The following is a 21,944-nucleotide window of genomic DNA, read 5'->3' on the forward strand; positions in this document are numbered from 1 at the left end:
GAACTGAGTGGCATTAAAATCAAATAAATAAAAACAAATAGAATTTTTTTTGTTGGCTGGAATTTCAATTACTCCTAAAAATGGGAAAACAAAAACTTGAGTCTGTTCATTCTGCAGTATCGTCTGAATGTTATATGGGCTGAATGGCTTAGAAGAGGATGTATGTTTAGATACAATGCTGTATATGGCTCAACATTATATGTGTGTGTAGTCTTTGCTACTGCAATTTCAGCTTTTAACTGCAAGCACTTCATTGAAATGTTGAGTGTGAATAAGCAGTGTCCATAATGACAGCAGAAACTGGATGAAGAAAAATGTTATTTGCGTTTAAGAGAGAATCTGATAGAATTTACATGATGTGTTTTCCTCTCTTCTTAGTCAGCGTTTCTATTATTCTGGGCTGTTCTGCATGGCAGTCTTAAGATGTTTGTCTCTTGTGCAACTGATATGGTTCTCGGGATTTCAATCCATCCCTCAGCATTGGCATTTGATGCCATCTGGGAATTCTGTATGGCTGGTGGCTCCCATGGCCCCCAACTGGTAGATTTCCAAGCTGCTTTTCCCTTCCCTTCTGTGCTGGGAAGGCAAGTGCTAATTACATTCCTTTTGTGGGCAGGTCTGATGATATACACAATTTCATGAGCCCCCTTTATTGATTCCCTACTATTTGAAACTTCTGAATGTTTCCATCCTGTTCAGTTGATCCAACAGCCTTCCCAGGACTGCTGGACGTTGTTTGTTCATGCACTGGGTATTTCACCTGTTTGGGAGAGCGGGAGAGGACACTCACTAGAGTCCACCTAAAGGGAATGTGTATTCAGCTTGCACAAGTTCACCACAGCATTTGGCTATTTTTGGACAGGTTTACCAGTCTTACAGAACACTCGTAGGCAATCTTATCATTCTTGTCACTTAAGTGAGAAGAGGAAACTAGCAGAGGTCTTGCAAACTTTACCCCAACTGCAGAATATTTCACTTTAATAAGTATTGCAAGGGAATGCTGCTGGCAGAAGCAGTCCCAGCACCTGGAAGAATTCCATGGAGTACACAAAATGGCACTATTTCACGGCATTTATGTAGAATTGGTGATGAAGGGGGAAAAGTCCATCATTTCTTCCTTATGAGATGGGCGGTGTCCAAATTTGAAATATAAATAAATAAAATATAAATTTCATTTGTTCACTGGTGAACCATATCTATATGCCCTGTTGATACACCAGTTACAGAGAACTGGTGCTACAGAGGACCATTTACTGGAGATACAGAAAGGACTCAGACAATGTCCAAATCCTGCCTGGTGAAGTTTAATGGGCTTCAGGATTTATGTGGGTGTGTTTCTCTCCTCAGGTGCAGGCACCCCAAAAACAGCCATGAAGAGCAACAACCAGTGACCAGATGAGAGGCCATGCCAGTAGCTCCATAGAGCAACCAATAGGAGCATAGTTGTTGCCTGAATCAAATTAAAGTACAGCAGAGAAACCACATGGCTGTATAAGGCCAGCACAGATTGCAAAGAACCACTTTTGAAGTGGACCAGGAAAGTGTGCTTGCAGACTGCCTCTGTGCTGGAACAGAAGTTTGCTGAGGTTGACACAGTCCATTCAACCCTCTTGAGGTTAGCGACTTATGCAAAAGAGCACTATACCAGTGAAGAACCCATTGGGAAAAGTATATTAGTAGAGATGCCTGTGATTGCAAATATGTGAACACAAATGCACATTGCATCCCCTTAGGTTCACTTGTGTCTTCATAGATAGTGATAAATTCAGGAGGACATCAAAATGGCAAACTTTATCCTTTATAAGGAGCGCAAATCCATCCAAGATGGTTTTCCCTTTCCACAATACATCCCTCTTTTCTATATTAAATGGCAACTTGTTTTGTACTCAATCCCCAAACTTCCTCCTTTCAAAAACTCCACAGATCTCTGGAATTGGTACCTGAAATTAGAGGCAGAGCAGGGTTTTATCTGCATGGCAGTTACATAGTAACAAAACCTTTATAATGTTTCCCAATAATTCCATTAAGATATTGAAAAATATGGGGATAGGCCTGAATATGAAAGCATTCCATAATTCACAAGCCATAAGGTGGAAAATTGGTCCCCGCAATTCCATCTTCCTCCAGAAAAGACCAGAGCTAGCTTAGCACTGTACCTCAATCCATGTAGGGCTGATGCCAAGTAAATAGTTCAAAATGGTACAATGGTGTTATACTGAAAGGTCTAGGAGAGCTATTGCTGCCCTTCATCTATTGATGATGAGGTTGGTCACAAAACCCTGAGCTTCCTTTGACATCTTTCAAGATCATGTCCATCAACTTAGGCAGAGAGACCATTAGACAGTGGGATGAGTCTGACAGCAACACAATTGCTGTTGGAGTTCCCAACATATTTTCAGACATTTGAAAATGGCAACCAGTGGGTCCCTAACCATGGAGAGGAAATCCTTTGTAGATCACAGGCATCCTTCCTCTTTGCCTTTTGAGCTGTTCTTGGTATTACATTTAATAAATACATATTTTCTACTGGCTGACCTAGCTTTCAATAGCAGCAATCTTAAACTTCAGAGAATTGCAGACAAATCATCACATTAAACTTCAGTCATGGCTCATGTGTAATGATAAACCATGATATGTTTCATTTGTTTTGGCTCCGGCTATGTATGACAGGTACACACTATGGTAAGCATTATATGAGAATTCACAGTGCTAAAAAACCTGGTTTAGATTATAAGGAATAAACCAGTGTAGGATCAGGTTTCATACACTCTCAGCTGTGTTAAAAATTATAGCCAGTTTCCTTTTAACTGAGCAATACTTTCTGAATATTCCTGCTCTGCTTGTATTACTACAGTAGGAAGGAACCTGGGAGCAGAGAAGCACAGCTGGAACGAGACTTTTTATGAAGTGAGAAAATGCAAAAAGAAATATTTTAGCAAAATGTCCAAACTTTGCTAATATTGTTAAGTGTAATTGCATTTGATATAACACTTGCTATCCTATAAACACATCTGCTGCCTAGAGGAAAATTTGCAAAATCCCAGTTCCAATTCAGAGCAAACAGAAACCTAAGAAAAATCAATAGACATACATTACGTACAGATCATATGTAATGGCTTATTACATATTATTTTTATTATAACAAACATGCAATACTTTGGCAAGGTTTGTCTTACTTGCAGTAGACCTTATTTCAAAGCTATTTTATATAAACCACATCCATTTGGGAATGCTCTTTGCACCAAACTCTTATAATGCTCCGGATCCCCGTGGTAAAAGAACTTCGATTAGCAGGGTCCAGAAGGCGGGCCTTCTCTGCTGTGGCCCCCGCCCTTTGGAACGTCTTGCCCCCGCAGGTGAGACAGGCCCCCTCACTCCAGGCCTTTCGGAGGGATTTGAAGACCTGGCTCTCCTATCTGGCCTGGGGCGGGGAGGGAGGATATCAGAAATGGGGTTGGCTGGCCCCTTAGCAGCCTAGTGTGGCCCCTATCGGCCTCTTGGATTTTTTAGCTTTTTTATTTTTGTAATGGCTGGTTTTTATAACTTTTAATTGTATTTCTGATTTTAGTTTGTTGTAAGCCGCCCAGAGTCCCCCGTTGTGGGGAAATGGGCGGGGACAAGTCAAATAAATAAATAAATAAATAAATAAATAAATAAATAAATAAAAATAAAATAATGAAAAGAGAATTCAGGTTGCTTACGAAGAATGAGGCTGTCACACTGAAGCACTGTACATATTTATTCTATCATTTATTTAAATATCTATATTTATGCATTTACAAACTTTAATAAGCACTCTTCATCTCCCTGCTTCTTATTAAAAGCAGAGATTACTTCTGTAAAATGAGAATCATGTACAAAACTAGATGACATATATATATAATCTCTTAGGATTAACAAAGTGTGAAGAAAAACTAAAGCACAATCTATAACTAGTGGCTCTTTCACAAGTATTGGAAAATCAGTGCTCAGCTAAGGGTCCTAAAAGGCATCGTTTATTTTTTAGTTGGTACAAAGTATAGCTGAGGGAAATGTATCTCTGTTAGAATACAGTAACAATATGTGTAACATCTCTGGAATTGGTACCTGAAAACTAGAGTCTGAGGTGATACCTCTACATTATTCTAGGTTCTTCTAAATCAACAGGCCACCAAAACCAAACAAAAAATATCTGACCTGCCAGCCATGGAGAACCATTCTGATATAATTTGCCATGACAAAAAAGATTCCTCTCAAGATTAACTCGACCTCACTAGGAACAGCGTTTGGCAGCAGCCTGTATTAGTGGACTTTTGATGCTGTTTTGCAAATGAAGTAAGATGACACCAGATTCAAAGATGTGCACTCCCTGTAGGATACATTCCTAAAGTAACTAGTGTGATTGCATAATTCATATTGCACAATTGTATAAAACATAAATACTAGCTATCTTGAGGTTTTAAATACAAAATACAGATCATGTATTATTTCAGACATAAATCCTTTTCCAAGTGCAAATTGGATGTGCCTTTCTTCCTATAAAAACACATTTTGAAGGTACAAATGTAATCCTCCTCTAATGATGTGCCAATATTTATAAGCCCCATACTTTCTCAGAGCAGTTCTATACATACAGTATAAAAACTAGGGTTATTTACATGAACCAGGAATACACCGAAGCAGCTTTAAGGATTAGATCTCAACTCTGTTATGAAGTAAGGAAGGAAATACAATGGGGAGACAAGCCACCCATCCAATTTATGCTGGTTGCTGTGGGTTCACATTGATAGAAGGAGGATGTCCTAGGAGACCAATACGCTGTTTTTGCTTCCTCTGCTCTGTCATCTGGAAAATTGAAATGTTTACTCAGTAGGCACAAGTACTTCCTGTACGTCAGACCACAGAATGAGCTACTGCTATTTATTGTGGTCATTTTTTTCCCTAAAATTTGCTCGCAACAAATGATGCACTCGTCTGCTACAGTTAGAGAAAACAAAACTAACCTCTTCTTTCGCAAAGTTTGGAGAGAGCCGGAAGGAACTGAGGCAATCGAATTCTAATCCTGTTATTTGACAGAAAGAACTGTGCTGCTAGGAAGGAAAGAGCTGAAGCACACCTTGTAGGCCAGTAGAGCTCATTATGATTTAACTCTGAATGCAGTCTCTATCCATAGCTGTAAATGTGTGCATTAAATATTATTGCTGCCCACAGTCCATATACTGTAAAATAGTAGATGGCAATATCTAGCCAAGCTTGTCTGAGCTCAGAAACTAAGCAGGGTTGCCTGTGGTTAGTAAGTTGAAAAGACCTTCTGAGAAGAAGGCAATGGCAAACCATTCTCTGTGGCTGCCAACACAACCTACAGGGCAGGTCCATGGAGTCACCAGGAGCTCAGCTCCATGCAGAGGAGTCTCCGCATATATTTACATAGTTCACTCTGACAGGCGTAGAACTGGAATCATGTTGGGTCTGCAATTCATTGCAGTTTCCCCCAAGGCCTTTTAGAGATGAAAGTGATTTCTGTGTTTGAAGTGACTTTCTTTAGATTTGGCTGGTATACCGGCTTGCAACCTTACTTGGATTAACCAGCTTTGTAAATTCTGATGTGGACTATTGTAATAGGCTGTTTGCGGGATTGTGCTAAAACAGTTAAAATAATGCAACTGATACAGAAGGTAGCTGCAATATTAGCTGGGATGGAAAGCCTTTATTTTTTTAGCTATACTAGCTTTCTGACTGTTTTAATCTCCAAAGCCTAAATGACTTGAAACTAGGTTACCTGAAAAATTCCCCTTTCCCATTTCTTTCTACCTGTATTGCTCCTGCCAAATGAGTTGAGAGGGATAACCACTAGGAAGACTACCTTTTTGGTAATGGCTTCCTAGCCCTGGAACAGTTTCCACCTTTGTTTCCAGAGGGTTCCACACATATTTCTATATAATTTTTATTGAAGATTTTTGCATAGATAAAAGTTAAACATGAAAATATATCAAGAAAAGTTAGAAGAAAGAAGAAAGACAAAAGAAAAGTGTTCCATACATATTTCAATGTATAATTGTAAGTGGTGATTCAGAAAACTTTGAACTACCCTGGAATACATTTAACAGCAAGTGGCCATGTTTTACATATTAATATTTACACTATTAATTTAGTTTAGTGTGGATTAATGATAGCTCTAATACTCAGAAGCCTATTGGAAGAGATGGCAGTGTAAAGAGAATGATATGATTCAAATCAGTCTTCCAGATACTCTCTTTTCTAGAGAAGACTGTTGTAATGAGAAAGTGATGTTTTGCTTTGGTCACATAATTTATACACATGCTGCAGCTTGATTAGGATATAATCAATGACAGGACTAAGGGGAAATTCCAAAATATTTTTTCATATTAATGAAACTGGGTTTCCCCTTTTTCTGCTGCATTGAAGAAACCTCTCAAAGCCAACATATTTCTCATTTTCATAACAGCAAGGAGAAAGTTTAAAAACTAAACCAGCTGAAGATGCAAACTTCAGACATGATTTTTTTCCCCCAAGCCTAGTGAAGCTGAAGTGATAGATCAAGTTACATATTCTTGCCATCAAAGCAAAGGTCAACTAATGCATTTTGTGACATTTTTATGTATTTTATACTTTTATACGAACTTGAAGGGAAGGAAGGTGGTCTATAACATCTGGAATTTCACATGCAACCTTGGTGTACTTCCCAATATTATGGAAGTATTATTGCTTTTAAAGCCATAGGAACAGAGCTTTGCCCCACTGGTCAGTCAAACAAATAGGGAAATACCGAAACAAACTGTGCTTCTGAAAGTACCATATAATAGCAAAGCTAAAAACAATCACCTGGACAAGAATAACTATGGTCCTCAAGCCTTTGAAATATGATAGACATATCATAGTGTTGAAGAAATTGGAGAAGGAAGAATATGATTGGAGCTCTGGGGGAAAAGTAGTTGGGGGTTTGGATTAAAAAAAACAGGTGACAGACAAAAGTGTCAAGCTGCCTTCTATGTCCCATTCAAATTTGTCTTTTACTGAAGGATGGGTGGGGGAGTTGGTATCTGTTTGGAGTTACACACTAAGGCTGTTTTTGCAGTATATGCAACATTATGACAATAAATGGGCAAAAGGCCTGGATTTTTGCTAATCCTTCTTCCTGTTCTCCTTTCTTCCTACCCTCAGCATGCAAAGCTTAGTAGCTGCTGATACCAGGTTGTGGCAACCCAAAACATGCCATTTTATCTCATCTAAAATACTGTGGTTTGCTTTTTCAGACAAAAAGAAAAGATAAAACAGGATTGTTACAAACTAGGATTGAAACTTGCTTATCTCCATAAGAAAGTAGAGAAAAGGCTGTGGGCTTCTGTGGCTTGTTCTTTTAATAACCAGTCACAACTTATTAATTTGTGAATGAAATCAAAGAAGGGGCTAAGAATCCCTGAGGGTCCTTCAAGGGGGACTTAAATCTTCAGGCCATCTGTAGAAAAGCAGGCCAGTGCAAAGTACTGAATGGGAAAATATGGGGGCCAAAATTCTTGACTGGACCTAAATTTTTGTGGTTCCTTCTCTCTACAAGACATTCCTCAGTACTATTCTATTGGGGTTGTTATGGCTTATTAAATGATGAGTCTTCCTTCTCCTTTTAAGGGAGAATGAAGACAGAGCAGGACTGATTTATTCTACTATAGCTTACTATCTTTGAAATGTTATTACTGCTCCTGGCCAAGAACGAAAACAACATACATTTTAATTTGTTCAGTCAAAATGGTGGTGGCAAGGGGATTGTCAAAATGACAATAAATTAACAGTACTGTTGTGACACCTGTATGGATCAGATTTATTAATATACTGTATATACTGCCAATTTTCCTGTCTCCCAGTTTCCCATTTAATCAGGTTTACGCCTTTGTCAATCAGCCTTATGGGGCTTATTTTGGTAAATATTTTCTCTGTGTTTTGTACCTGATCTTTAAGTTCCGTCAGCTGACTGGAAAGGTTAGATACCAGCTTCATAGTTGATTCAAGCTTCTCTTGCAGATTTCTAAGTTCATTTTGTTCTCCTTCTGAGTCACTACTAACAAGTGACATGGCACGCATCCGGGGGAACCAATCCAGATTTCTCTCCTGAAATGTAGACACAAGGACCATTGTCAAGAGTAGAAACAGAGGGAAATGTGTGGTAGTTATTAAGATCATCTGAATTTTAATCATAAAAGCAAAAGGATAAGTTGAAGATGAGTTTCACTAACTTCTACTGTGAAAAAAAACAAAAACAAAACTAATAGCCCTCAGATTCTAAATTATTTGCCTTGGAATATTCGCCTGTGGAAAAGTCTGACATTCAGAAGTCACAAAACAAAGTATTATTAGAAGAATTACATCTCATAATTTTGAAGCAATTTAATTCTTAGCTGTAGTGAGGAAATATTTCTATTCAGACTTTGATTGCCTGGAAACATGTGCTCCTCTCTCCATTAATTCTTTCCTGCAAATCTACCGACACTTTTTCTTCAGTTTCCAGTAAGCAATCTGTAAGTCATTTATTTAAAATAAGAACTTCTTTTAATGAAGAAAACAGTAACACTGAATGCTTAAGAACACTGAAACTTCACCACAGAGAGTTGCACTCTGGAGAACCAGTTCAGTTTTTCCTGCAAATGAAAGGATAAATCTAGGATATTGATCCTCATTCTGAGACTGCAACATACTTTCAAAGTATTCAGGTAAAATAATGAGGCACTTTCACAAGAGAGGAAGTGGGCTTGTTTACCTGGCTTTGGGGCTTCTACCACAGGTGAAAGGGGGCCATCATGTAGTCTACTTCCTGGCCACTCCATCAGGGGAGAATAGCTGGAAGAACTCATGTTTATTTTAATGGCTAGGCCTTCCTACTCTTACCAAAAACAACCACCTAGAAAGGCAAATGTTATTTTATACAGTCAGGTAAATCAAGGAATTGGGTACATCTGAGAGCCCTGAATAGTTTTGTTATTTTTACATTTTACATGATGACTGTGGAGCAGTAAGATTATGGAAGGAAAATTTGCTTGACTTTGTAAATCCAGTGAGCCAAACATGGACTGAACACAGAATCCAATGTGTAACCTATTAACCTCCAGTCACAGATAGAGTTTTAACTCCATATCTACTCTTCATCCACAAATTACTGGCACGGAAATCTGTCCATAAACAATACTGCACATCACATACATACATACATACATACATACAGGAATATGAGTAGCAGATATCTGTTTCTTTATGCAATACAGGCTAGTACTAACAACTATTCAGTTACTGCTTAGATTCTTTATCCTCCCACGTTGGGGATATAGTCTGTAACATTAAAATTCAGAGAACAATTTGAGGAGGAGGAAGTAAGAAAGCTGAGGTGTGTAGAGATAACACCACCTCATCTGAAACTGGAACACAGGCTTTTATATATGGTCATGTTCCATGTCTTGCAACTTCATGTTAAGCCAGTAGTAAAGCCTAGTCAATAGAGGATCTTAGTTAGCTATTAGGAAAGCACTCTGGCATTCGCATTACTCTTCCTCACAACCTAATTGATTTTTATCTCTCAGAATTTGCTTTATTATTTTGAGATTATGACATACCTGGGAGCCTGGTTGCCTGTGAGCATTCAGCTTCCCACAAGAGCAAGAAAGATGCCTCTGAAAAGCTCACAGAGCGTAAGGCACTCCCTCCTGGGCCTGTTTGCTGTCTCTGGCTTCCCTTGCCCATCATTCATAGGCTGAAGGTTTTACTGTGTTATGAAAGCCCTGCTAAATCAGGACAACAACCTATTTGATCAAATGGGTGCCATATAGTATCCAACAAGATGTATTCAGGAAGTTCATAAGCATGAACAGGAGGAGGACTTCCACTGTTTCTCCTTAGTAGCCAGTACTTAAGGTATGCTGCCTCTGATTCCAGAGATACAATAATCAAGACAACTTGATCTCAAAGAATTTGCCACATCCTATTTTATCTTAATTTGTGGTTATCATCCATCTGATGGCTATGATTTCCCTCCCTTTCTATAAAGTATTTGGATCCTGAATTTCCCAAACTTTAGTTTCTATTGATGAGTTTTAAGATTGTGTGAGAGGGAGGAAACCTGTATATCACACATTATTTATATACATTTTTTCCACATCTTTTTCCTGTAAGTTCCTACCTTAGTCTGGAAGATGGAGTATGTGCTATTGCTAGAATTACAGCATTCAACATCTCTAAGCGGTATATTTTCTTTATGCAGCACTAATATGGTACTTGAACTGAAGCTAGTATTTCAGTCTCCAAGGAGTTTACAAGCTAAATGACTCCTCTTTTTAGCAGGCCCAGAGATGGGTATTATTGTGTTAGAATTTTGTTAGAATTTCTAGGGGCTTCAATTATTATATTACTTTTTTAATATATTATTGTATCAATTGTGAAACATCTATATTGTGAACTGTCTAGATTCACTAGGTAAGATGGGCAGCTACGCACATTTATAAATAATAAATAATATAATAAGATATTTGCCTATTATTTAAGAGTTTAGACTGGCACATTTATTATTCTACTTTTGCTATTGCTATTTATTTCATCACTGTATCTTAATCCAGACAGGGCAGTGACTAAAGAGGCAGATACAGTCATCTCCTTAAATAGTGCCTGAGGTGGCCAATCAACCACAATAAAAGATGTAAAGGGAAATAGAATGAATATTGCAGTTGACATCTGATCCCTTCAACTGAATCTCCTTTGCTTCTACCCTATAACATTCATCTTTTCATTTTTAATAGAACTTCCACAGATTAGTTTGATTTTCAAAGGAATGTTTAAAAAGAGCTATGCCCATAGCTAATAAAATGCTGTAATTATATCTTACTTGTGTAGGTGGGAAGAGAAAGCTGTACTTGGAAAGCAATTGCTGCTGCTAACACACACATAAATAAAAGACATTATTCTAGATAAATTATTGTGTCCCTGTGCAGGCCCTCAATGTTTATCTCAACATCCTCAGTGTTAGGATGATAACCAAACAAAGAAGTAAAACTATGAAAATGAGCTCAAGTACAAAACACTGCCCTAGGAAAGCAACAAGATTTGCCTTTTAATTCTCCAGGATCAGTTATATAGCTGTTTTAAGCAAACATAAGATGTTGTGTTAATATCAGTTATTTAAGAACAGTCCTCTTTAGGCCACAACATTTTCTTGTCTCTGTAAGAACATTTATTCATTTTGCTACCTCCTCCTGCCAACTGTATTCATTTAAAGATTTTAGGCTGAAGGACAAATAAAAAGATTACGCTTGGCAATACATTTTTGTTCAAGTTCAGTAGTCAAGGTTGATGTATGCCAATGGGGCAAGGATTCTTTTACTCATGCAGGCGAGCCTCAGGAAAAGTTGATGGGTCTTAGCAGAATTCTCTAAGGAGAAAGGGCTTATCATCAATTGTGCTAAGACCAAAATGATGATGTTTCTCAGGAAGATCAAGTTGCCAAAGTACCAGTGTCAAAAAGTTCCAGGTTTAAATACCTTGGTATAATTTTTCAAGCCTCCAGAGTATGTCAGGAATACATTGGAGCCATTTTTGCCAAACCAATAATAGTGCCAAGGCAATTTTTGGCTTTTTTTTACTCCAAAGATACAGTCCTGCTACCATTAAGCTTTCTGAAGCAAAAACAGCATCCCAAATTCTATATGGTACACAGGCATACATGTACAATGATTTAAAGCCCTTAGACCAGTGTTTCTCAACCTTGGCCGCTTGGCTGGCTGGGGAATTTTGGGAGTTGAAGTTGAAGTCCACATATCTTCAAGTGGTCAAAGTTGAGAAACACTGCCTTAGACATTGTTCGGTCTACATTCCAGTGAGTGCTGTTCCATGCGGTGCTTCAAATGCTTCAATCTGGATGGAGGCTGGTATGATTCCATCAGAGGCAAGAGTCTATGTTTGCTAAAACTCTTACTGCCTTAAATTCCTGCTTTCTAATGGCTCGTTGGCCCCATCAATTCTCCTTGATGTCTTTTCATCAAAGGGGAAAGAAAAAAAAATTAGCTAGCCTGTGGTATTTCTACATACTATCTGCTGCTCCTAGGTTGAGAGAGAGCTAAAGCTGAAATCTGTCAAATAGTCTGACATTCTATGGCAGATGGATCTGGGTGCTAAAGCCAGCTCTCAGTGATGGGCTCCAGACAGGAAACCTTTTATAACTGCAAACTACTTATTTCAGCTTGTTTTCCCAGTAGAGCCTTTTCTTTGGCTCACTTCAATGTCTCACCCTCAGCAGTACAAGATGGGAGGTGCAGTAAGACTCCATTCACTGAGAGATGCTGTCCTTGTCAAAACAAACCTGAGACCCTTTCACATGTTTTCTGTTGCCCTTTCTATGCCAGTTAAACAGAGACATATCTTTACCACCCCTTAACAAAACCCCACTCTTTTGTGAGGCAAAGGTGATCCATTTCCTAGTCGCAGATCAGAACCTACCCTCACCAATAGAGCTGCCAAGTTTCTATATACAGCAAAGGTATAAGATGGTCCTAATCTTGGAGTGATATTATGAAGTCTCCTCTTTCATTTTATTGCATTTCTATTTATCATATTTCCATTTCATCTTATGTTTTACACTGCTTTTATAACAATATTTATTTTATTCAATTTCTCTCTTATACTGATTTCAAGTCTTAATTTTTATATGACCATTAATACATTATATGACTGTCTTTGATGCATTTGGTCATTGCTTCTGGTTGTTGACCACAATGAAATAAATCTTCAAGTCAAATAATTCTTCAAGTTCAATAACACCCTTGATGCCTGATTCTGCAAGCAATATATGTTAAATTGCTATAGCTTCTTTACATATATGAGGTGAGCCACAACTTGAAGGCCTTATTTCTGGTTTGTCTCCTTGCTTCCACAGACACATCTCCTTCTTACTGATGTCCCACATACCATTATTGTTATGTACTGCCTACTATGACCCTCCAACAACCCTGATTGGGTTGTCAGCTCCCTCTTCCCAGCAAAGCATTAGCTTCCTCTATTGAAACAGATCAACTGAATTAAGCCACTGACGGAAGCTGGTTAACCACAAGTGTTGTTTCGGGCTAGCTCTTTTCTAGGTAAAGTTGGAAAAGTCCCTTTCAAGTAGCTATCATCCAAATCTCAGACATGGGGGCGGTGATGGCTAGAGCTTTAAGACATCCACAACTGTGTGTGTGTATTTTTTTTAATTATTGTTTAAAAGGAAGTTGCCCCACATGATGGAAAATGTAATTCATTCTGAGAAATGCATTTCCATGCTTTCACTGAACTTGGTTATAGGGGGTCTTTCCAAATGTGGATTTTATTTTTAGTACATCAACTACCTTGGCATTATAGCCATTTAACACATTCATCTGGCATTCCCCCCACCCACCCATCCCAGCAACTTTTTAATTAAAATATAGCAGATGGCTTAGCACTAAAGAAAAAGAAAAGGACAGTGCCCTCAAATGAATAGGTGGAGAAGTTTAAGGATGGGATGGTGGTGGAGATAACTTTGTCTGAATGCATTAAATTTCTAAGAAAGAGCTAGATGGATGCTTCATAAAAGTAGGAGAGATAACAGACCAAGATTTAAACTGCTGGAAAAAGGAACAGATGCAAAGGGAGGATTTGTATTGTTCATTACTATCAAAATCTAAGAGGTCATAGTATATAATAGGAATCATATAATGTCCTACCCAAGATGAATACCTACTATACAGCAGTAATTATTGCAAGAACAGAAGATTTGCATTTTCCTCTAAAACAAAAGAAAAGGGATATATCCCTGCCTGAGGAGATTTTGCTCCTTTCAGCAAATGAATAACTGGACATTTATTACATTATGAATGGTATTTTAGAATCACCAGGAAAATGAATTCAAGAATAACTTCTTACACTATTTCTACAAAGACAGAAAATCCTTCATACAGATCTGTTTCCATGTTTCGATTTTGATTCTCAGAATTGTACTCACAAGGCAATTCACATGATGTGGAAAGGATGAGTGCAAGGAAAAAAGTGAAGTTAAGATTCTTTACAGATTCTAGAATGAGGTGGCTCAGAAAAAAATAGGAAGAGATCAAAAGGGGATTTTTAGAAGCTTGGATGAATTGAACCCTAATTATTTAGTAATTTTTGAAAAGTCCAAGTGAAATGAGCAAGATGGCTGAGATTCTGCCACTCATTACTTCTTTCCTTCCCCCCCCCCCACCCCAGGGAGGGAGGGAAAGAAACCAGCCAACCACTTGTTTTCTCCCCAGTTTATTTAACACAACTGAGAGAGATTTGCTGACTGCTTCCTGTGTCTGGAATTAATTTCTGTCCTATTAGTAACTAAATTTAACCACACCTAATTTGCTAGTGCCACCCTAAGGCTTCGTTGTACAAGAAGAGGCAGATTAATAAAACAGGGCAGCTACCTGACTGATATCCTGAAATTTGCCAGGTAGCAACTCTTAAAATAATGAAGGAAATATAGGTAACTTCAGGAGCTACAATGATTGGAATACTAGGATGGACAAAGAGTTGCGTGATTTAAAAACATTTTGAAATAGTTTGAGGCTACAGGGAAATTCACAGTTAGCTTAGCAGCTGTTTCCCATGATGAAGTAATTTTCATGACAAGCAAGCACCACTGAGCTTTTACATAATCAGTGATGAAAAGCTGCTGAGGGATTGCCCAGAGGAGGTTCCTTTTGGCCTGTCATTCTACTACAATGCAAAGCCTTCTGCTAACCTAGTTCTTGTTGTTTGGCATTAAAGGGATTACATAAGTAAACCAGGACAGATTATAGCATGAGTGGCTGTGCTGGAATTAATTGCATAAAATGGATCATTTAACAAAAGACTGTGTGCACACACACTGTCTATATACAGTAATCTTTTGTAACCTGTCCATAGTAATTGAACCTCACTCTAAAAATACTGGGCAATAGATGTAGGAGAAAATGATCAACTGAACAGAAGGGCAGAACTAGTAATGCAGAGTCCCAGTTTTTCTTCTGTTTTGACACAAATAGTTGAAAGAGGTTAAGTTAGATTGATCTCTCTTGGTGCTACAGAATGAGGTAAGATCCAAGATAATGCCTTTTTCTCAACATGTGCTTAATTTGGAAGATGCAATTTTCTAAACTTTATTTTTTAAAAAAACCTATTTCAAATCAAATCAAAATCTTTATTATGGTTTTTTAAATAGTAATTTTATTAAAAATTACAATTGAAACAATAAAAACTAATACACACTAAAAATAACAATAAAAAGAAAAAAATGAAAGTGCAGATAAGAAAAAAATAGAAAATAGAAGAGAAAGAAAAAATAATATAGTAAAGAAAATGAAAAATATATAAAGAAATGTCTTTCCCCTTTAGCAAAAGTATAAACAATTTTAGTAACTTATCACCTTCTCTAAAAATACAACAAATGATCTCTTCTTCCTATATCCCATCTCTTATTATAAACAAATCCTTAAAGTCTCATCATTTCAGTCCTGATGTCAGCAAAAGTCCATTAAGGGTTACCAGAGATAACATATCTATCTTAACCCTGATCAAATAAATCAACTTTATATTCCTTCCTTTTACTTTTAACAATCTTGATCTTTAGTCCCTTCAAATAATGTCCTAGAACTTGATTTCTTTTCATTTTTCTTCATCCCTTCTCACAAAATTTTTCAAAGCTTTAACAAGCCTCTTTTGTAAATCCAATATAGGAAAATTATCCAGGTCACTCATTTGGTTTGTTATTTGTATATCCCTTTTAATTATTAAGACATCAGCTGGTCTCTTTTGTATGTCCAGTGTAGCATCTTTTTCCATGTCATTCTTGTAGTCTGCCATTTTAAAATCTACTTTCAGATCAGTCTCAATCTTGTCAGGTAAAACTTCTTCCTCTTCCATAACATCTTTTAAACATGGTCTGTCTATAGAGGCAGGCACTCTTAAAATTAACTTCTGGATCCATTGTTCAAAAATAACCTTCAGTATGTCCAGTGTTAAAATATTTTGCTTCATTCTGTATTTGTAAGTTGAATTTAAGTGTTTTTCTCCTTAAGTGTAATCTTTAATTCCTTCTAATTCCCTTTAGTGTCCAACCTTCAAAGTCCCATCCTATCATGTTTTTTAAGGCACTTAAAAAGCATTTTCCACTGGGAAGGATTCTTTATAATTAATTACAAAATCTTTTTTCAAATTTATCTGGACCCTTAGTCCAGATTTAATCACCCTTTTGTTTTAATCACCCTTTTGCTGTTTATTTTTTCCAGAAAAAAAAAAAAGTCCTTAAACTTATATTTAAAACTTCTTTTGCTAAGGATTGAAGGAAACTCAGCCAGTGTTTTCAGACTTGTTGATCCAAAGGTTCCTAATAGATGAAAAGCGGTTAACAAGCAATTTCTGAAAGTGATTAGAAAAGGAAGCATGCGAACCCAGTGGCCTTTTAAAGGCACAGACTGTGGTTTGAGCAAGATGGTTATTCCCTCATCTCCCAGAGCTCAAAACCCACTGGGGACCACTGTCTTGCAGTCTCCTCACAAGGAGCAACTGTCTGGAGCACTTGTGGGAAATCTCAAGTTCTCTTCTTGTTCAGAGAGGAATTACAAAGAGCCAGTCTAACTCACCCGTTCTTCATTCCACCACAAGTTGTCGGCTTTGCTAACAGTTTGCCATTTCTTCCCTGGAAAAAACCTTTATTATGGTCGCTGACCAACATATAGTAATATAAATCTGTAAGGTAAACAATCTAATTTATAAGTGATAGAAAAAGAACTTAGATTAGAATTACTGGCCCAAAGTTATGAATTCACTGTCAGACCAAAATCTACATAAAACTACAAAATGGAGTACAATTTATATTAATATTAAACTGTGTAATATGATATAGTATACTGTTACTATACTGTACAAATCAATGCCTATATATTGGATTAATAATATATATATAATTCTGCCCTATATTAAAATAAAATTGTGATAAAACTTAACACTAAAAATGAGAAGGCTATGTAACCAGGGATAATAAACAATAATACAGATATATGGATATGGTTTCTGTCTGGTCCAATTATCTGGCTTCACATCTTAACAAAATATGAAATAGCAGTCCAAATTAAAAGAGTGAGATAAATGATAGTGTAGCAGAAAAAACATAGCTACTCCTACTTAGATTACAACTTAACTGATTAATCTGTATGCCTGAGGAGTGTATTAAGTAGGAATGAAACCATTTCAAAACCAAATTTTGAAGAATTTCAACCTCTCATTATTTTGTAAAACGGTCAGTTTCCTATAAACAATAAGCCCAAAGGTAAGCAACAAGAAGCCTGTAGTACATATGAACCTTGGCTCTTTGAAGAATCTTTAATAATATCTTTATAGAGCAGAGAAATACGGATATTACATTATGTCATGCCTCCTGATAGCTTAAGAGAAGGTGGACTGTAGATACCATTTTGATAGATTCTATATATCCCTTCTTGTAACCACTGAGAACCAGGACCTGGATAGCTCCTAAAGCCAATGGGCTGTATACAGTCATCTAAAGTGCGACGTTCCATGAATTAAATTCCTCATAGAGGGTTTGAACCCCCACATCTGGCTACTTATGTCTAATGAGTCCCAAATAGGATGAAATCAGGCACAGATGCAGCTTCCACACAAAAGTTGAACAAGGCACACAGCAACTCCATCAGTATACTATATTTGTATTTTACATCCTTTATACCCATAGCACTGCCATTTTTCATTATTCTCACAGAATTTATGCAAACTTTTCATTTTTTTCTTCAACATTAACATTTATAGCATTGGCTTCAATTCCACTGTTCAACATACCACTCACATTCATATCTTCTTCCAGTGTTCCCTTACTTTAGTTCATTGCAAATAATTTCCTCATTTTATTCCTTATTCTATCCAGTCTGCTGGAAACTCCATGTTTAGCGCTCTTCACCCATATCCAAAACTTAAAAAAATCCAACATCATTCTGCATTTTCTCTGCTTCTTTTAGTCTGAACTTTTCTTTGCTGACTACATTATTTGCAACTGTTCTTTTTCTATATACACATATCTTACTTATACACATTTTTTCTTATCTGCAGCCTTGATAATTCCAGCAAGCATCCTTATTCATCCTTCCCATTAGCATAACTCCATACATTTCTGCTGGCATTCTGCAACATAACCCTTTTCACTGTGTCCCAAACAATTTCCAGATCACTTCCCTTTTGTCCATTTTCCATTCATTCTCCTGGGAGATTAACTGTACCTAATATTTCTTCACTCATAGTTCTTGTACTTGTTCCATATTCACTCTCACTTTTCTTTTCTTCCTTGTCCATTTTTCCCCTTTAACACTACCAAAAATGATCTATTCACATTCAGAAATTCTTGTCATTCACGTATCCTTTACTCATTCTCTCAGTCTTCCATCATAAACAGTCCAATCATTCATGCTTTCAGAGATTTCTTTGTCAGATGAATTCACAAATAAACATATTTAAACCATGTATTTGAAATGAACAGATCGTTTTGGGCTTATCCATACAGCCACACTGACGGGCTGCTCTCCTGTCCTTGAGACAGAAGGAAATTATGTTGATATAAAACTGCTACCCCCAACAACCAGTCTTTTCCTGTACTTCAGCAATGGCAAATAAGCAAGCGGACAGCCAGTGGTCTATATTGGGAAGGGGAATCAAGGGGAATTGGTTGCAGAACTCCCCCTGGTCAAAACAGATATTGAGGTTACTGCCCAGCCAGAGTTTGAAGAGCAGACTACTAACATCTGCCTCACCAGCAGCAGTGCTTCTGGCTCAGGGGGCGGTTAAAAATCTAGGGAAAGCACCTTGCAAAGGTTAGAAGGAACTTAAAAAATTCAATGAGAAGCTTGAAATGACATAAAACTAAATGACCCACCCACTGGACATTCCCCCCACCCCAGTGAACAACATTTGCATATTAAGATTTGCCATGTTTCTTTGTATTCTTTGAGAAAGGCACAGCAAAACTGGAGAGTCTCAGCCTCTGCAGCAGAAAAGGAAGTGCCTGTTGTCAACTTAGAGATCTTCTCTGCTGGCCAGGGTTCTTACCTTCTTTTCTCTCTCTCACCCCCCTCTTCTCCTATCAAATCTCGGGGTTATGGGTAGAAAGAATGGATGAATCTGGTTTGATTCATTCCAGAAGTGAATGTAGGTTGAAGAGGAAAGAACTAGAGTGAGGAATGTGTTGGTTTTCCCATCCCCATTTCTAAATGGGAATGGCTTCTTTCTCTTTTTAAGTATGTTTTATTATAGATTATAGTGAGATTAACAAAGAAAAAACAACAGTCATAATACAATAAAAATATATGTAGTTGTATTAAAATGAACTAAAACCAAACCAAAGGAAAAGGACATATCCATATAGCATTAATAAAGCATGGATATACAACTAGCTCAGTTCTCTAACACATTAATCTATCTTCACATTTTTACAATATAAAGACATTAAAAAAAAAACCCCAACAAAGAACTCATCTCTTGACATCCAGAGTGTTGTTTTTTTTCTATATATACAAAATAATTCTCTCAGCCAAACCCTAGGCTTGACAAAGCCTGAGTTCTTCGTAATGCATCAAATTCTGTATTTCTGGTATGTAATTCAGCATCATAATTACATCTTTAATTACTATGTTTTTTGCCAAGGTTGTATTAACATATGTAGTCACTTGAAATCAAAAGGGAGACACAACAGAAGCAGCTGATATGAGTCAGAGAGCCTTCAAATTTCTTATAGTGCCAATACAAAGAAATGCACATCCCTCTTGGTAAAAGCTTTGTTTAAAAAACAAGATCTTCTAATTAATTAAATTCATTCCTAGGTTATAAGAAGTACATTTAACAGTTCTTAAAACTTGGGCCCACTGATTTTTCCAAGACTGGATAGTCCAATTCCTTATTTCACACTGTACATATTACCAGTGGCAAGCTTTCTCAAGCTGACATACACGATCCTTTCGCAATTGTACTCCCAGGAATTCTAGCACCTACTCATTTTTTGCCTGAAAAACACAAGAAACTATTTCTGAGAATGGAGAGAATCACAATAGGTTTTGGTGACAGTACTGTTACTGTTATCAAACAATGGAAAAGGACAGATAGGAGAGAAGCAGCTTTCTTACAATTTCTGCTATTTTTTTCCTCCTCCTCCTCCATTAATTATCAATGGGAATACTGACCTTGGGGTAGACTTGCATTTGGTCTTAGACGAGGGAGGGAGGGAGAGATAGTTGTATAAAAGGGATATTTGCTTTCTCTGGCAGCCATCTAGAAATGCAGCTGAATGTGAAGGGGGCAGTATTGTGGAGCCCAGCAAGTTGTTCATCTTCAAAGGCTCCTCCTCCACGAGTACCAAAATCTTCACATGCAAGGTTTTCTTCCATTTTCCCAAGAAAAATACTACTTTCAACCTGGACATTTTCACCTGGTTTTAGCCTACCTCAGTTGTGAGTTGGTTGCAAGAGGAATCCCCACTGTGAGGATACATTCTCTGAGATTGGTAAATGGTGCTGTTTGAGCCAGGGCAAGGAGGTTGTGTTGATGAGTAGTTTGTAAAAAGATACTCAACAATCACCATTCCATCCGTAGATTCTCCAAATAGTCCAATCATTTTTTCCGTAGTCTCTCATTTTGCTCCTACTCATCCATGCATGTGACCTAACAGCACAAATTTCCCTCATAAATTGCATTTGTTCAGAATGTCGCAGTTTTCCTCCACATCCATTCCTGAATTTTTAATTATCACAATTCACTAGACTGTAATATACAACTGTCACAAACGGATGAACTCTGACTTTCATACTCACCCATGACAATCTAGATGACATCAGTTCATACCTTCTGATATACATTTTAGTTCTTACCCTCATAATTAAACTTATTCCACTCCATAAAACCGGATTTTCATTCAGATCTATTACATCCTTCCCCTGTGTCTCAGTTTCCAACCATACAATATATTGTTTTTTCCTTTCATTTTAATAATAATTTATGCTCTTTACCATATACTCCTCTTACATGACAATTTGAAATATTTCATATGCCTTGGTTGTCAATAGATGGGCCCATGGATATCAACACTCACTACTCATGAAATTGGTCAACTGAGTCTTTTACATAACTGTTTTAGTAATACAAAGAAAGGATATACCAGATTATCTAGACTGTTTCAGTTGGGTTTCAGACTGAGATTTAGTACTGAGACAGCCTTGGTTGCACTTGATGACCTGTGGTGGAGTCACAATGGGGGTGGTGCATCCATCCTCGTGCTCCTTGATCTCTCAGTGGCCTTTGATATCATCAACCAAGGTATCCTTCTGAGCTGGCTTGGTGGGTTGGGAATTGGGGGCACAGTTTTATAGTAATTCTTTTCCTTTCTTCAGGGCTGGTTCCACTCAGTGTTGGTTGTGGGGGGAAGATCCCTCCCTAGGCCCCTCCTGTGTGGGGTGCTTCAGGGTTTCTACTCTCTCTCCCCTCCTTTTCAACTTCTACATGAAACTGCTAGATAAGGTCATTCACCAGTTTTGGGGGTTCAGTATCATCAGTATGTTGATGATACCCAATTCTATCTTTTGACTCCACCAAGTGAGGCTGTCAAGGCTTTGTCCCAGTGCCTGGAGTATGTGCGGGTTTGGATAGGGAGGAACCGTCTCTGACTCAATCCTACTAAGACCAAGCAGCTGTGGGTATTTTGATCACCAGATTTGAAGATATTCCATCTTTGACTTTGGATGGAGTAGCACTTCCCCCTTCAGGTTTGGTGCGCAATCTGGTTTTTTTTTCCTGGACTTGCTGTTCCTGCTTAAAGAGCAGGTATCAATTTTAGCCAGGAAGGCTTTTGAACAACTTCTTCTGGTGTGCCAGTTGCACCCTTTCCTAGATCAGGGGCCCTTCAGACAGTC

The 21,944-nt window shown here is 37.6% G+C and overlaps 1 protein-coding gene and 1 long non-coding RNA gene across 8 annotated transcripts in view; one reads left to right on the forward strand and one right to left on the reverse strand.

The window, feature by feature from the left end:
- LOC148216737 (uncharacterized) overlaps window positions 1-21,944 on the forward strand; it is a 62,197-nt gene that overhangs the window by 21,470 nt on the left and 18,783 nt on the right. The gene's annotated exons all lie outside the window — the stretch shown is intronic.
- ITPR1 (inositol 1,4,5-trisphosphate receptor type 1) overlaps window positions 3,727-21,944 on the reverse strand; it is a 265,258-nt gene continuing 247,040 nt past the window's right edge. For 2 of the 3 annotated variants that reach the window (XM_088134326.1, XM_088134325.1), the window contains 2 exons: window positions 7,942-8,103; window positions 3,727-4,824 (listed from right to left, as the gene is read on the reverse strand). In XM_088134326.1, the coding sequence (XP_087990452.1) occupies window positions 4,738-4,824; window positions 7,942-8,103 (249 nt within the window). In that variant the 3' untranslated portion in view covers window positions 3,727-4,737. Of the gene's footprint in view, window positions 4,825-7,941; window positions 8,104-21,944 lie in introns of those variants that run through there. The other variant, XR_015794923.1, reaches the window with a different exon arrangement.

Source organism: Python bivittatus, unplaced genomic scaffold (assembly GCF_059951505.1).
Source record: "Python bivittatus isolate LINGU-HERP-01145 unplaced genomic scaffold, Pbiv_v1 ctg000080_np1212, whole genome shotgun sequence".
In the NCBI taxonomy this organism is placed as follows: domain Eukaryota; kingdom Metazoa; phylum Chordata; class Lepidosauria; order Squamata; family Pythonidae; genus Python; species Python bivittatus.